Source organism: Mesoplodon mirus (assembly GCF_964341445.2).
Source record: "Mesoplodon mirus genome assembly, chromosome: 15".
Taxonomy (NCBI): domain Eukaryota; kingdom Metazoa; phylum Chordata; class Mammalia; order Artiodactyla; family Ziphiidae; genus Mesoplodon; species Mesoplodon mirus.
This window is the reverse complement of record NC_138991.1, coordinates 74,653,256-74,667,469: the sequence shown is the minus strand read 5'-3', so window position 1 is coordinate 74,667,469 and position 14,214 is coordinate 74,653,256. Positions and strand designations below refer to the sequence as shown.

Here is a 14,214-nt window from a genome sequence, read left to right as displayed (position 1 = left end):
AAACCAAAAACAACAATAACAAAAAACGCATCCAAAACCCTAAAGTTAGACAGGCAGATATCATTTTCTTTCCATTATGTCTTTCTACATGAATAAAAGAGTTCTTGGGAACTGCAAACTTCATTCTCTTGAATCAATATTTATCAAAATGAACCCATTGTCATCATTGAAAATTAATCAGCACAAGGATATTTACGGGCTCTAAACAATATGAAAATGTGTGTTTAAGTATCAGTAGTTCAGAAATTCCATTTCACTGTGAAATCTAACTTGGTTTGCCCCGAGGAAATTCTCTGGGCAGAAAGGACATAAATAATTTGGAGGTTGGTGATGTCATTCTTTTCAGATCAGCCCCTATAGGCTCCTGGTGCTATGTTATATGAGGCACCAGGAGCAAATCTATTTCTGCAGTTCAGCCATCCTAACTTCACAGCAGTGATGAAAAAAGTCCAACTTACTAACCGACTCAGCTACAATCGTGTGTGTGTGTGTGTGACTATCTGACTATCTTTCTGTACCTAGAGGTAGTGGGTCCATTCAACTTCCTTATTGTTCATGGTAGAGGAGAGGACCAAACACTGCATCCCTGGTCATCCGTCAAATAAATAAATAAAGGAAACTTCAATGGAATAATGGCATATAAGCAGGTGTGAGCAAAACTTGGTCAGTACGTAGGACACCGGCAACAACTCTTTACCCAAATATATGCACAGACTTTGAAAAGCACGATTGAAAAAGTATTGAAGAAACAATTGTTAAAAGTTCATATGGATCTCCCTTCCCCATTTGTTTTGAAATGATCATTTGAAAAGTGGGGCACACAGAATGAATGCCTTTGGCCAACAGAACACTTGATGTAATTTCCTAAAGCACTTGTGGCCTAGCCTGCTCTGATCCTCCCACCTCCCCACCGAGTTAAGAGTGTTAACTCCTAAGGAATCAATATCTCTTTGTCAATTTATCCCAATGAAGCATGCTTCTGTTGGAATCTAAGAAATCACGGCTCACAACAGCTCACATCCATGCATGTGCTAGAGCAGAAACTGTTATATGAGCAACAGGCCTTGAGACCACAAAGAAAAGTCCTGGGGTATGCAGAGAGATGGTGCAGTGGACCACGGAACGCCAAGCAGGTGAAGGCATGCTACAAGACATCTTGTTTAGGAAATGGATGCTGTCATGCAACTCCAGAGCCCTTACCCAAGGGAATGACAAGCAGAGCTCTCTGGTGAGAAAGCATTGTTTTCAAAACAAACAAACAAACAGTACATTTTCTAGGCACTTTCCTTTTCAGTCTCTGTAAATAATACCATGGAAGAAGATGGATGTGGCAGGAAAAGGGCCTTTTGAGACCCCACTGCAGTTATGTTCATGGTTGGCCACTATACTAATACGGTTCTTCCTTATTATAATTAAGTCTTTTAATTTAAAGATATGCTTTTGGTAAGTGTTCTGGATTCATGGAGATCATGGGGCAAATCCATATGAATTTAAAAGTGAGAGAAAGAAGAGACTCAGCTAAAGAAGAAAGAGGCAAAATTGGGAAAGGAAGAGAGGGAATCCAGGTATTCTTAGGTGCTTTTTATGTACAGAGGTATGTGGGTTCTAACCTGATGCCCCCTGTAGTGTGACCTGTGGATGGCAGCAGTGGCATCACCTTCACCTGGGAGCTTGTTAGAAATGCACATTCTTGGGCCCCACTCCAAATTTACCAAACCTGACTCTCTGGGGTAGAACCCATGAATCTGTATTTTTAAAAGCTTCTCAGGTGATTCTGATGTGCTCAAATTTAAGAAGCACTACTCTAATATGTAAAGGTTTGCATTTCAATATATTTGCATATCTGTAAAAAAAAGTACATAAGTTCTGCAAAGGATAGAAGAATGCTAAATGTTTGAGATGCCATCCCAATTAACCCCCATCAAAATTTATCAGAGGGCATGATATTCACTAGAAGAACATCCCCCTATCAGAAGCAATAGCCAGGAAAACCTAGTACATAAAATTGATGTATCATAATCCCCTATTCTACATTTGCAGCAAATAAGCATTAAGAGAAGACAATATGAAATTTCACTTGTCTTTACATCTGCTCCACCAGATACCTTAACCTTTTACTTTCCTGAAAATGTTCATGTTTCAAAAAGGAAGCACAGTGTAATCTGGATAACCCAAAGGCAAGGGAAAAAAATGGTAAGACTTGTATTGAGTCACAAAAATATAATTTTACATGAGAAAACATAGAGGAGAAAGATCATTTCCACGTAATCTCAGAGTAATAAGGTTGCAGAAGATTTCCACATGGACATAAGGACAGTGGGTCAAATGCTTCACGGCTCTGAGGGAGAGACCATGGGTTTTCAGTTGGGATTTGGGGTAGCAATGTACCGAGGGCATCCACCCCGTGATGTCCAGGGCTTTGTAAAATACGATACTGAACAGCTTCCGAAAATAGTTCACAGAACTCTGCCCAAGTGAACAAGAAGATAATGAACATGCCTCCATTATTATGTCCTTACTTTTATTGAGAAAAGACTTCAACTGGCTTCAATCCAAGCAGCACTGGGAGAGAGATGTTGACATAAATAATATTCAAAAGAGATATAAAAAGATAAGGGAACAATTGGTAAGGTTTATAGCACCAAATACTTCCGTCTCTCTCTTTGCTCATGCATTAAAGAATAAAGATGTTGTAAATGGAAGGCTTCCCTAGTAGTGCACTGGTTGAGAATATGCCTGCTAATGCCAGGGACACGGGTTCGAGCCCTGGTCTGGAAATATCCCACATGCTGTGGAGCAACTAGGCCCGTGAGCCACAACTACTGAGCCTGCATGTCTGGAGCCTGTGCTCCGCAACAAGAGAGGCCATGGTAGTGAGACGCCCACGCACCACGATGAAGAGTGGCCCCCGCTTGCCGCAACTAGAGAAAGCTCTTGCATAGAAATGAAGACCCAACACAGCCAAAAAAAAAAAAAAAAAAAAAAATCCTTAAAAAAGAATAAAGACATTGTAAATGGAAAGCAATCTTGAGCCCTTTATTACATTCTTTCAACTGCAAAATAAAATAACAAATCAGGTTTAGCTTTAATGTGATCCTATGATATATATGAGGCAGGGGGAAAGATTACCAGCTACGCGGGCCTCTCACTGTTGTGGCCTCTCCCGTTGAGGAGCACAGGCTCCGGACGTGCAGGCTCAGCGGCCATGGCTCACGGGCCTAGCCACTCCGCGGCATGTGGGATCTTCCTGGACCGGGGCACGAACCCGTGTCCCCTGAATTGGCAGGCAGACTCTCAACCACTGCACAACCAGGAAAGCCCAAAGCTAATTCTTGATTGTTGTGGTTATCTAAAATCTCTGCCTCTCTTTCTTAATTTGATCTCTTTCTCCAGCTCTTCATGTATCTCTCGATTCTGCCGGCCCTCAGTTGCTGTCATCTTTGTAAGAAGTCATATGGAGAATGAAGGCAAAACTAAAATCAATTTAGCTTCTCATTAGGAACAGGGAAAGAGAGGTGAAACTAACTGAAGCCAAGAAGATTTAATTAGCCCTGATACATGGAGAACTGAGTTGGTGGCAGTATCCAACCATGTGCCAGCTCATACTGATGGCCCCCACCAGCTCTCCTGGACTCCAGTTTGCTATTTCCATAATATAGGCAAAGAAAGTTTCCCTCAGCCCACTGGATGGGACCAAGAGACATAGCTGTGGCAAAATTTTAGATCCGAGTGGAGGATTTCCATGACTAAATTCATTATGGAGAATAATAGGTTTATGCTGCTCTCACTTTCTTTCCATTCACACTAAGCATTCCAAGGAGGAATCCAGTACTTCACAAACTCTAATGTGCAGACAAATCACCTGGAGATAATGTTAAATGCAGATTCCAACTCAGCAGGTCTGGGTGGGACCTGAGATTCTGCATTTCTAACAAGCTCCCTGGTGATGCCGATGCTGCTGGTCCCCAGATCACACTCTGGGAAGCAATGAACACGGACATACAGAGAAGCAAATGAGGAGCAGATCTAAAGCTACTAGTGAAAATCTAGTAAGTGGTGATGGCATGGGTAGAGAGCAGGTGGTACAAACCCCTACACGGCGACAAAGGCAGTAAATGATCGTCTCTCCTCACCTTCCAAATTCCTGGAGATACACATTAGTACACTGAACAGAAAATTTCATATAAGGAATAAAGGGATTTACAAGCTGGAAGGTGGTGGGTGGCAGCATGGCTTTTGCTAATATAAATAACATTTTTTATTTTTTATTTTTATTTATTTAGCAGTACGCAGGCCTCTCACTGTTGTGGCCTCTCCCATTGCGGAACACAGGCTCCAGACGCGCAGGCTCAGCAGCCATGGCTCACAGGCCCAGCCGCTCCACGGCATGTGGGATCTTCCCGGACTGGGGCACGAACCCGTGTCCCCTGCATCGGCAGGCGGACTCTCAACCACTGCATCACCAGGGAAGCCCTAAATGGCATTTTTTCCTGTTACCTATTCTAATTGATTAATGCTAGTATACGTGTATGTATTGATTTTTCTTTGTTGATCACTTATTTGGTTACCTTGTTGAACTCTCTATCTGTTCAAAGGGTTTTTCAGTTGATAGTTTTTGATATTCAGGTTACATAATCATCATCTGCAAATAATGAATAGGGCCTTGTCCTTTTGTGTTCCTGGGATTCATTTATTTTTTCTTGTCTAATTGTATGATCCAGGTCTTCTAATACAATGTTGAATTCCAGCTTGTTGAGACTATGTGGCTAAGGCATTTTGAAAATGTTTAGGTCTAAGCTTTTCAAGTCAGAGACCCTTACATTCCAATGCCTGTTCCCTTCCTGAGTGAACTCTGTCTCCTTTCATTATGGGTTTTGACAGTGCTCTGCCCAAGGGGTGCTTTCGACATTGGAGCAATGAGAGGGACAATGGTAGGACTCAAAAGAGAGGGTGCAAGGCGGTGGCAGAATGTTCTCTAAGTTTGACAGCCTTCTTCAAGGAGACATTCAGATTTCTGTCCTGTTCTTCCAGCTGAGTTCACTAGGACAGAAAAGGAAGAGATTCAGGGCAGACACTTTGATTAAAAATAAAGGCTGTATACTTTCCTGGACTGTCTTGTAGTTTCTGTGACATAAAGAAATCTAGAATCACACTGATTCCATGAGTCCCACCCCCCCAAATTAAAGGTGCCACCTTACTGTTAATGAGAAGCCAAACAGAAGGAAACATAAGTAACTGAACACTACTGGCCAGTGTAATAGTGATAGATAAAAGCTTACCAAAGAGTAAATATTTCGAGAAAGAATTTGGGTGTCAGAGCCAGAAAGTGTGGGTGATCATACCTTTTAAAAATTAAATTTTTTGTCCAAGTGTCATAAGAATGACAAGAGTAGTTATCCTGTAGGTCTACAGAAACCACCCATAAAAGGAAAGGCATTAGATAAGCACCCATGAATGCAGCACCTATTCTGAGGACTTCAGAACTGTTTCCTCATTTGAACAGTACAATGCATATTAAGTCTCTGTCATGTTTAATAGATGGCTGGGTACCAGCTTCATCCCAGAGCACCCAAGAGGCCTTTTTCTAGGCAAACTGATGAGGTGGTACATCTTCTCTCCACTAAAGCATCTTCCCTCTTTAGTAGAAAGCAAGATTTTTGCCCGTCTCACCAAAACGTAAGGTGACCAATGACCCAAAGTGCATGAAGAAGCTGAGAGAGATAACACAATACATTTTTTAAAAGAAGCAGAAGATGGGGAAAGGGTTAAGGAGGCAAAGCAAGGCAACTTAACTTCCAAGCAACGGTGGCGTAAGAATGTGGATAATATCTGGGTAAAGATTATGAACATAGTATTCGCATGACCAAAAACTAGTGGAGTGAAAACTTGAAATGTTTTCAAGTAAAATAAATATTGCAATGTACTGAAATGATTATTTAAAAGTGGAGGCATCTGCACTGCTATATGGGGGAACTTTTCTCTCTTGCATCGGTGCTTCTAGGCTCTGGTTACCATAGCTTCTCAAGTGCAACCTTACAAATTAGGAGCTACTGAGCCCTGACAGGGAAAGAAAAGAGAAGCCCTTTGGCAAAGATGTCATCTGTGTCTGTAAACTGGCAAATCACAGTCTACCTGCGGTCTTTCCTTGAGGCAATACCTCATATCTGGCATGATACTGCCTTTCCTAACGTTTTCTCTTTATAAGGTATAATGGCTAACATCAATTGTTTTGAAACAAAAATATACTGTCCATTCCTCACTTAAAGTCTTCTTATTATTAATGTGTTTGTTAGACAAAAAGTGAGTTTCCCTTTTTGGATTAACAGGAGCTTCAATGGGTTTCACTGAAGAGAAAACACTTTTTTGAACGTGTAGAGGAAAAAAGAAGTTAATTTTAGTTGTAATAAAAAATGCAACCTTTACGTGTTCTGAAATATCTTTCTCTTGGGCTTAAGAAAATTTTGTCAATCAGTTTTGGTTGTTAAGTGAATCATGTTCTAAAATTAGCTCTGAGCTTGTTATAAAAATAAAAAGGAAAAATTTAACCTGCCATCTCATTGGCCTAATATTCACTATATTTTCACCCAGGAACTCCATGTTGTGCTTGTTGTCCAAATATTCTATTTGAACCTACATATTTTTCTTACATGCAATCCATTAAAAGACAAAAATAAAGCTTTTCTAGTCCATGCAAAGGTATGAGGAAAAGTTAGCAATGGAGAATCCAACTATAGTGTGGTAAACTCAATCCATTCTCTTTCTATTTCTTATAAGTAAATAGAAAAAAAAAAGTACCTTAAATATCACCTTGCAAAAACATAGACACATTTAATTAAATGAATATATTATCAAATTCACACGCACACACAGAACCGGAGCTACACATCACAGCAAGAAACCAGCAAAAAAGCAGTGTGCAAAGCCAATGAGGAAGTGCATGGACACACGAAGGCAGCAGCTGATTTTTGCACCTGGTAAGGCCATCATGGAAAGATCAGCAGGTCAGAAGCAAAGCGAATGAAGGTGTAGGATGCAGGCATGCAATGAGGATGCTGGAGGAGGGCAAGCCACTGCACACAGACTGATGGAGTTAATGTATGAAAAAGCTTACTTCATTTAGAAAGCTCACTAATTGGTCTACCGTTAAATAATCAGTTTTGTCTCCATTGCTGAAAAGAAATTTATTAGAAAAAGTAAGTTTTGGTATATGATGCTACAGGAGGTACGATTTACATGTTGACATTTGTTGATGATAATTCTACACTTATTTTCTAACCCTGAAGTAGTGGTGAACTCTTAAAATGGCCAGAGACTGTTTGTAAGGGGGGAAAAAAAACCCAACAACAACAACAAAGGAAAGAAATCATTCCCACTAGCTTACAGAAAATGTCTGCAGTCCCTCTTTTGCATTATCCACAGGCATTATTATAAAAACAACATGTAAGTCATCCATTTGAAATAATTGGAATGAATGGACTTTTCAACAACATAATAACATTCCAAATCAAATCTTGTTAGTTCACATAACGGGTTAATACCTAAAGGAGCAAGTTAACATTGTAGGTAGTTAGTAAAGCCAATGCAGGGAGGGGAGGGGGGGATGTTCCAGGTGCTACAACTAACTTACGTAAAAGTTTCTCAAAAAATCAGAGCAAACTTTTACACCAAATAAACTAAGGGGTGAAAATGTAACCCTGACTAGATATTCCTACATACTATCAACATACTATTTGAAAATATTAGGACAAAATGTTTTTGAAATCTAAAAATACAAGGATAACATTGATGTGACACTTTCTCATAAATGGAACTTACATTTTTTTAAAAAGATCCTCTATATCTGTCCGAGGACAAATCTTTTGTGTCAGTTCATAGAACTTTTCATAAGTAAATGCTGCAGGTTCAATTTCATCATTCTGGAAAGAATAGAAGCGTGTCATAAATCAGGACACATTTTTCTCTCCCTGGAGGATCTACAGAATATACAGGTTCATGAAGAAAAGTGATGACACTTGGAATTCCAGGGCCTTCATCTCTGATTCTTGCTGATAGAAGCCAGGAGGTCCAGCCATTGGCCAGGCCTCTAGAACATGGCACGTGTAAATGAGCATTTCTAGTTACCATGCATCCATGGTTTGCATGTTCAAACACTGGCCACAGCTGGGCTTGCTCTGGGAGACACTCCATAGAACAAATACAAAGAAACATTTTTTCCTTCTCTCCTTGAAGGAGAAAAGCAAGTGCCTGCCTAAAGGATGATGACATCAAGCCCAATGTTTTCTTATGCTTATTTTGTGAATTTTCACAAGACCACATGAATGGGATCCTATAAGAGTTTACTTTTCATACAGAACTTCATATTTCAAATCAGACTTGTTAAGGCAGCAACAGGCTTAAATCTTTCTGGCAGTTAACATGTTAATTGCAATTATTTTAATTCCAAAGGGCCACAAACACAAATGGTATGTTTGGGGAGAGGTGCTTCATAAAATATTGCACAGCCATCCTGAATAACTGAATTTATGAGCCATTTTTCATGCTGACATTGTACATGGTCCAGGCAATGTTGATGGGTTTCTGTAAAATAAGCTTTCCATAAGCTGTGTGAAAGAGCAGCCTGGCTGTCATTTCCTTTTCTTAATAAAGTTGACAACAACATTTGGAAGTATACTATTTGAATACTAAAACGTTTAGGTTAAAATGCCCAGAAAACAAAAGGAAGGAAGGAAGGATAGAAGGAAGGAGAATAAAGGAAACACTGACTGTACTATGTGTGACTGAATCTAATTCTGAATCTAACTGAATCAGTTTAATACAATCTTGTTTATTACATGAGAACATAAATACACAAAGTGGTTTTAGAAACACATTATTAGATTAATGAATACCTTTCCACTGGGAAGCCCTAGCTCCTTGAGTGCTTGAAAGATCACCTTTTCTGTTTTCCCCGATGCAAAGGTTCTGGTAATACTAGGGCAGAAAAGAAAAAGAAATAAAGTTACTATTAATTCTGTATTCTCTGATGCAAAGATCCCATTAAAACTAGGGATGGTGGGATAGGGGAGAAGAAAAAGGAAAATAAAATTACTTTTCATTTTTAGGTATTTTTCACTTCCCAACTAGCTCCTGCAATGTCCCTCTGGTTACCAGAGATGGTTGTGCCAGTGTGGTGACTTGATGCTAAGACAGGTGGCCTCTCTGGCTACTTGTGAATGTAAGATGCACCAGGGATACAGACCATTGGACAATCACAATAATAAGTTCCGATCCTATCAAACTGCTTTCTTAGGAAAAAGGAATGTGGCGGATGGAACAGCATGTCTAGAATAAAACCTCCTGGTGACAATATCTTGACTTGGGGAAAGGAAGGAGGTCCCTTAGGACACAGCATGTGCCTGTGATCGCCCTTACCTGGCTTCATACTACAGCTGACATGCATTATCAGATATATATATATATATATATATATATATATATATATATATATTTGTTTGTTTTGTTTTGTTTTGTTGTTGTTTTTGTTGTTTTGAGCTAAACACCCTTTAGCTACTCTGACATGTCAGCTGCCTCAAGGATTGGGGACTTTATTATGAAAGTGACAGGTGTTAGGGAGAGGGGAGGCAGGGGAACAATTATTCAGTATTTCAGCAGAAACTTGGCATTCCCCTGAGACACGGTATTTTTGAATAATGGTGGTGCCTCTGAATTAGTACCATGTTCATCAAGGCTAGTAAGATGGATAACACCTTAAGGAGCATATTTCCTGATGATGCTAAAAGTAGGAGAGAGACTCCTGATAAATGAATTGGTGACACTCAGAACAAACACTATTGAGGAGAGGACTTGGACCCTGGAATCCATACTTGACTCTGAGCCAATTCTCGGCCACCCGAAGAGCCTTCATTCACTCCCTAAATGGAGGCCCAGGTGATTTGTCACCATAATAACTTAAAGTCTAAATCAGAAGTCCAGCCTCCGCTGAAAGACAAGAGCTTACTTTCATCTGTGAAGCTTGGCTTTGGACCGCCTTCCCTGTGAACACAGGAGGATCTGTAACAGCGCCTCCCATGCCCAACCTTGTCATGCACTCCACCATTCACATTAAGTGGAAGGCAAGTTCCCAATGTAAGCAGTGACCGCCATTTAATCTTGATGAGTGGGAGAAAGCACCAATTCAACTGCAGAGTACAACTTCCCAGAAGAGATTGGGAAGAACTAGCTGTAGGTAAACAAATTGCTATGTGTTCATTCAAAGCTTTGTTGTTTCATACGTGGTCTAAGAATACTTCAAGAAGCACAGTTTTAAGAATGTTTGAGACAGTTGTATTCATATATAGGGAGGCCTATGAATTCTCTTTAACAAATCTGCAGACATGGTACAGCATATACGTATGACATTAAGTAAACCAGTTTCTAGGGTTAAGGGTGCTATGCCCACATTTTCCCACTTCTCTAGAGTTTCTGGAATTTTCATACACTGGACTGAGTTGAGAAGCACTTTATCTGCTCTTTATAATAGGGGAAAGTGGCTATTCAGTGTGTCTTTTTTTTGAAACAGAGTATGTATGTGTTAATGTGAGAGCTGCAGGTTCCAGCAGGATTTGGGATGTCTTGCATCTGTAACCAGGAGGAAACTCTCTGCCTAGCAATCTCAGGGGAATCTCAGCTAACTCAAGCTCCTGTTAGGTTTCAACAGGCCTCATAAAGGAGATGAAAACTGATGAACATGGTCATGAATGTAGCAGGTGTAGGGCCTGAGCCTTTCTGGTGAAACAACCTGGTGTTGGGGAGGGGGTGGAGTGGGAAGGAAAGGGAGAGTTCATAGGAGTAGAATCTTGGCTGGGGCTTGGGGAAATGCCAAGAAATAGGAAGCAGAACAAGGACATCTTTTGGGAGTAGACTGTCCAAGCATCTGTGGGAGATAGAGAAACTGAGAGAAGGAGAAAATAGGGTGTTCAGGGCCAGGAAGGAGGGAAATCCACATGGGAATATATCAGTGAGGGCAAAGTCAGAGCCCAGAGACATAACAGAAGATAATTAAGGAAAGAGGTGGGACTTCCCTGGGAGTCCAATCATTAGGACTCCATGCTTCCACTGCAGGGGGCATGGCTTCGATCCCTGGTCAGGGCACGAAGATCCCACCTGCTGAGGGGCCAAAGTAAATAAATAAATAAAGGCAAGAGGTGGTATGATGGTCAGAAGGGATCGTTCTCAGGCCCATCTTTTCACGAGGGGGTTCGGGCTGGGCAACCACAACACAAATTTGCTCCCCTCATTCTAAGAGAAAATAGGAGCAAGGAAGTGGAAGAGACCATTTCCATGGAGGTGGGGAGGAGGGGGAACGGGGCTCCTTTATTGCCTTCTCTCCAGGCAGCTTTCAGAGTCATTCTTAGGCCTCAAAATGGATTTGGCTTAGGGGCGAGTGGGTTGTGGTGCAAAGGTGAATTCTCTGAGTTTCCAGTTGCATTGGAGGCCCAGCATTTAACCAGGGTCCTGAGAGAAAGAAACACACTTATCACAGGCTGGGGGCATTTCAGACACCATCGAGGGTGTTTCATGGGCATGTAGAGTGTGTATAAGGGACTGCAATTTATTCAACCCTTTATACACAGCCCCAAAGAGTACAGCTTAGTGCTTCATAGCTACAGGTGCTCAGAGTTTCTGTTGAAGCAAAACACACTACTTACCCGAAAGGAAATGCTAGAAAAGCAAATACCCTTAAGTGGTACCCAGTCCATCTGATTAAATCCCTGTTCCAGCAGACCTTATAGGCAACCAAGACAGCAATGACCCTAGAAACTCAGGGAGTCTCACTCTGCCCTCAAAGGGTCTACAATCTCTCCAGTGGTTTGAATACCATCTTCTGAAACAGTCAAGGAGTGTTCATGAAGTGAAGCCCCCTGCAGAACAAGACCCTCATTGTAGGCAGGCTGGGCCTTCAGGATGTGGATGGATTATGAGGCAGCTGGGTTGCTATGACCACCCCTGAGGTCTTAGTCCTCTTAATACATCTTCTCCCTTGGTACTCCTTCTACTCATAGCCGTTGGTTCCAACTTCGTGTTACAAGGAATGGGACATAGCAATTTAAAAAAAAAAGAAAAGAAAAAAGAGTGACCAAAAGAGTGACCTTCAAAGTTTTGGTCTGAGTGGATAGGTAAACTGAGTGTGAGTTTGTAAGTTTGGGAGAAAGGCAGACTGCATAAGATGATGTACAAGGAAAGAAAAGAGAAGAGGGAGGTAAAGACTTTCTTCCCTTATCCTTCCTGCAGCTTCCTGGACATTAAATTTTGGTTACAGCTCACAAGGAGGGGCCACTCTCAAGCTGATCTAATGACCCTGAAGCCAGATCCCCTCTAATATTACACACACACTACACTAATAGTTTCCATTTTAAAAACTCCAGAATGATAGTGATGAAAGGACATTTAAAAGTGTTTACTCTTCATATCCATTAAAACATTCAGAACAATTTCCATCTCGCCCTTGGCAGCTCATCCACATAAAGATTTATCCACTTTTTGCTGGCTTGGTATCAAGTTTCCATCAACTCTGACAAACTGCCCCCGGATCACAGATGTCTTGTGTCAAACACCTGTTAATGCTGTCAGGCACCAAAGAGTTCACGTCAGAGAAAGCTAAAGAAGAAGACAAAATATCTAGGCTATTTCTAAAAAACAGGGGGTAATAATTTTGTATATGAACATGCTGCACAAAGATCTTTGGAATCAGCAAAGGCTTCCAAGCTTGTGTAACAATGGCTTGATTCATAAGATGTATACAGATGACACCAGAACTGCTCGTTAGGAGTGCTTTGATTACAGTCTATGTGTTTCTATTTTGTCCATTTCCTGAAACTGATCTTGGGAGAAAAATCAGGAGAGCAAGTTATGTAAAAACTGATCCAACCTACATTTCTGGTCTTCACACTGCTATCTGTGCTAAGTTTGGACTTATTACTTCAATACTGATTTTTAAATAAAAATGCACTATATATTTGGTAATAGCTGTAGGATGCTGAGATACATTAAAATAATGGTCTTGCTATTCTCGACAGAGCAAAGGGCTTTAAATAAAATAAGGATCAGTGTAAAGTGCCTTTGCCAACAACCATCAGTCAAGGGTGCTAGTGGGGCTTTTTTTAAACTTCTAAAGTAAATGCAAAATTGACTTGCTAGTAAGTTATTAAACAAAAAACAGAGGATCCTACATATACATTTGTAAAGACCACAACAGATGCATGAGGTCGATAACCCTGGAAGCCCTCAATAAAAGGTTAAATAAAAAGAATACTGCCATGGTCTTCTTTATGATGTGTATGCTTTCTGTTTGCCCATTGATACATCAGTTTTGTCACATGGATACCTTAGTCCATGAATGTTACAATACATGGAGTTAAGGAAAATGATGACCTCTAGGATAGTTCTGACAAACGTGAAAAGAATGACATTGAGGGAGTATGGAGATACTCTCAGAGGGATGCAGAATGGAAGCTTCAAGTCTAGGCAGAGACAGAGGGAAAGGAAAGGCAGAAATGGCTGAGTGTAATCTGTGGGTCTCAGCTCCAGTGCATTCTCTCAAATGCTGTGCAGCTGGTGACCTGTCCACCTCATCTCTGAAAGAAAGAGAGGTTCTAAGACACGACTCCACCCAGTAGTTCTGGGTTTTGTCTGTTATCTGTCATTGGCTTCTTTGCTAAAGTGTCCAGGAAGAGGTCAACTTGAAGGCAAGTCGGGAGAATTCTATAAGAGTGGTTCGGTATCTGGGGAACTCATGTTTAATTCAGGTTCCTGAATCCTAATATAACCCTGGCTTCATGTGGGCAGCAGATGCTCTGGGGCCCAGTTCAGCTTCTGGAATTTTCATGAAATGCTTACACAAACACCAACGAAAAAAAAAAATACTTGGGGAGCTGGGTAAAGAATTCCCATCACTACTGTCGCAAGAGCTTCCAGCTGGACCCACAGACCATGACCCTAACGCCGGAAGGAGTGGAGAGGCAGAAAAAAGGGGAGCATGAGAAATCCTCAGAGGGTGAAGCAATCAGCTTAAGTACTGGAGCACAGGTGTGAAGGCCGTTTCTGGTTCATCTTCTCTTCATTCTTGACTCCACCCAGGCTTTCCTGCCATTTTCTCCCTCGTCTCTGTTACCTTGGGCAGGGTAAGCAACAGCTCTGAAGGGTATGTGGTGTCAATGATAGCATACCCAGACACCA

General features: G+C 41.1%; 1 protein-coding gene across 1 annotated transcript in view; it reads right to left on the bottom strand.

Annotated features, from left to right (window-relative positions):
- The window catches only part of PLCB4 (phospholipase C beta 4), a 432,769-nt gene that overhangs the window by 98,657 nt on the left and 319,898 nt on the right, over positions 1 to 14,214 (bottom strand). Inside the window, exons 10-12 of the mRNA XM_082644421.1 lie at positions 8,889 to 8,970; positions 7,816 to 7,916; positions 7,112 to 7,169 (exon numbers count right to left, since the gene is read on the bottom strand). Coding sequence (XP_082500547.1) covers positions 7,112 to 7,169; positions 7,816 to 7,916; positions 8,889 to 8,970 — 241 coding nt within the window. The remainder of the gene's footprint in view (positions 1 to 7,111; positions 7,170 to 7,815; positions 7,917 to 8,888; positions 8,971 to 14,214) is intronic.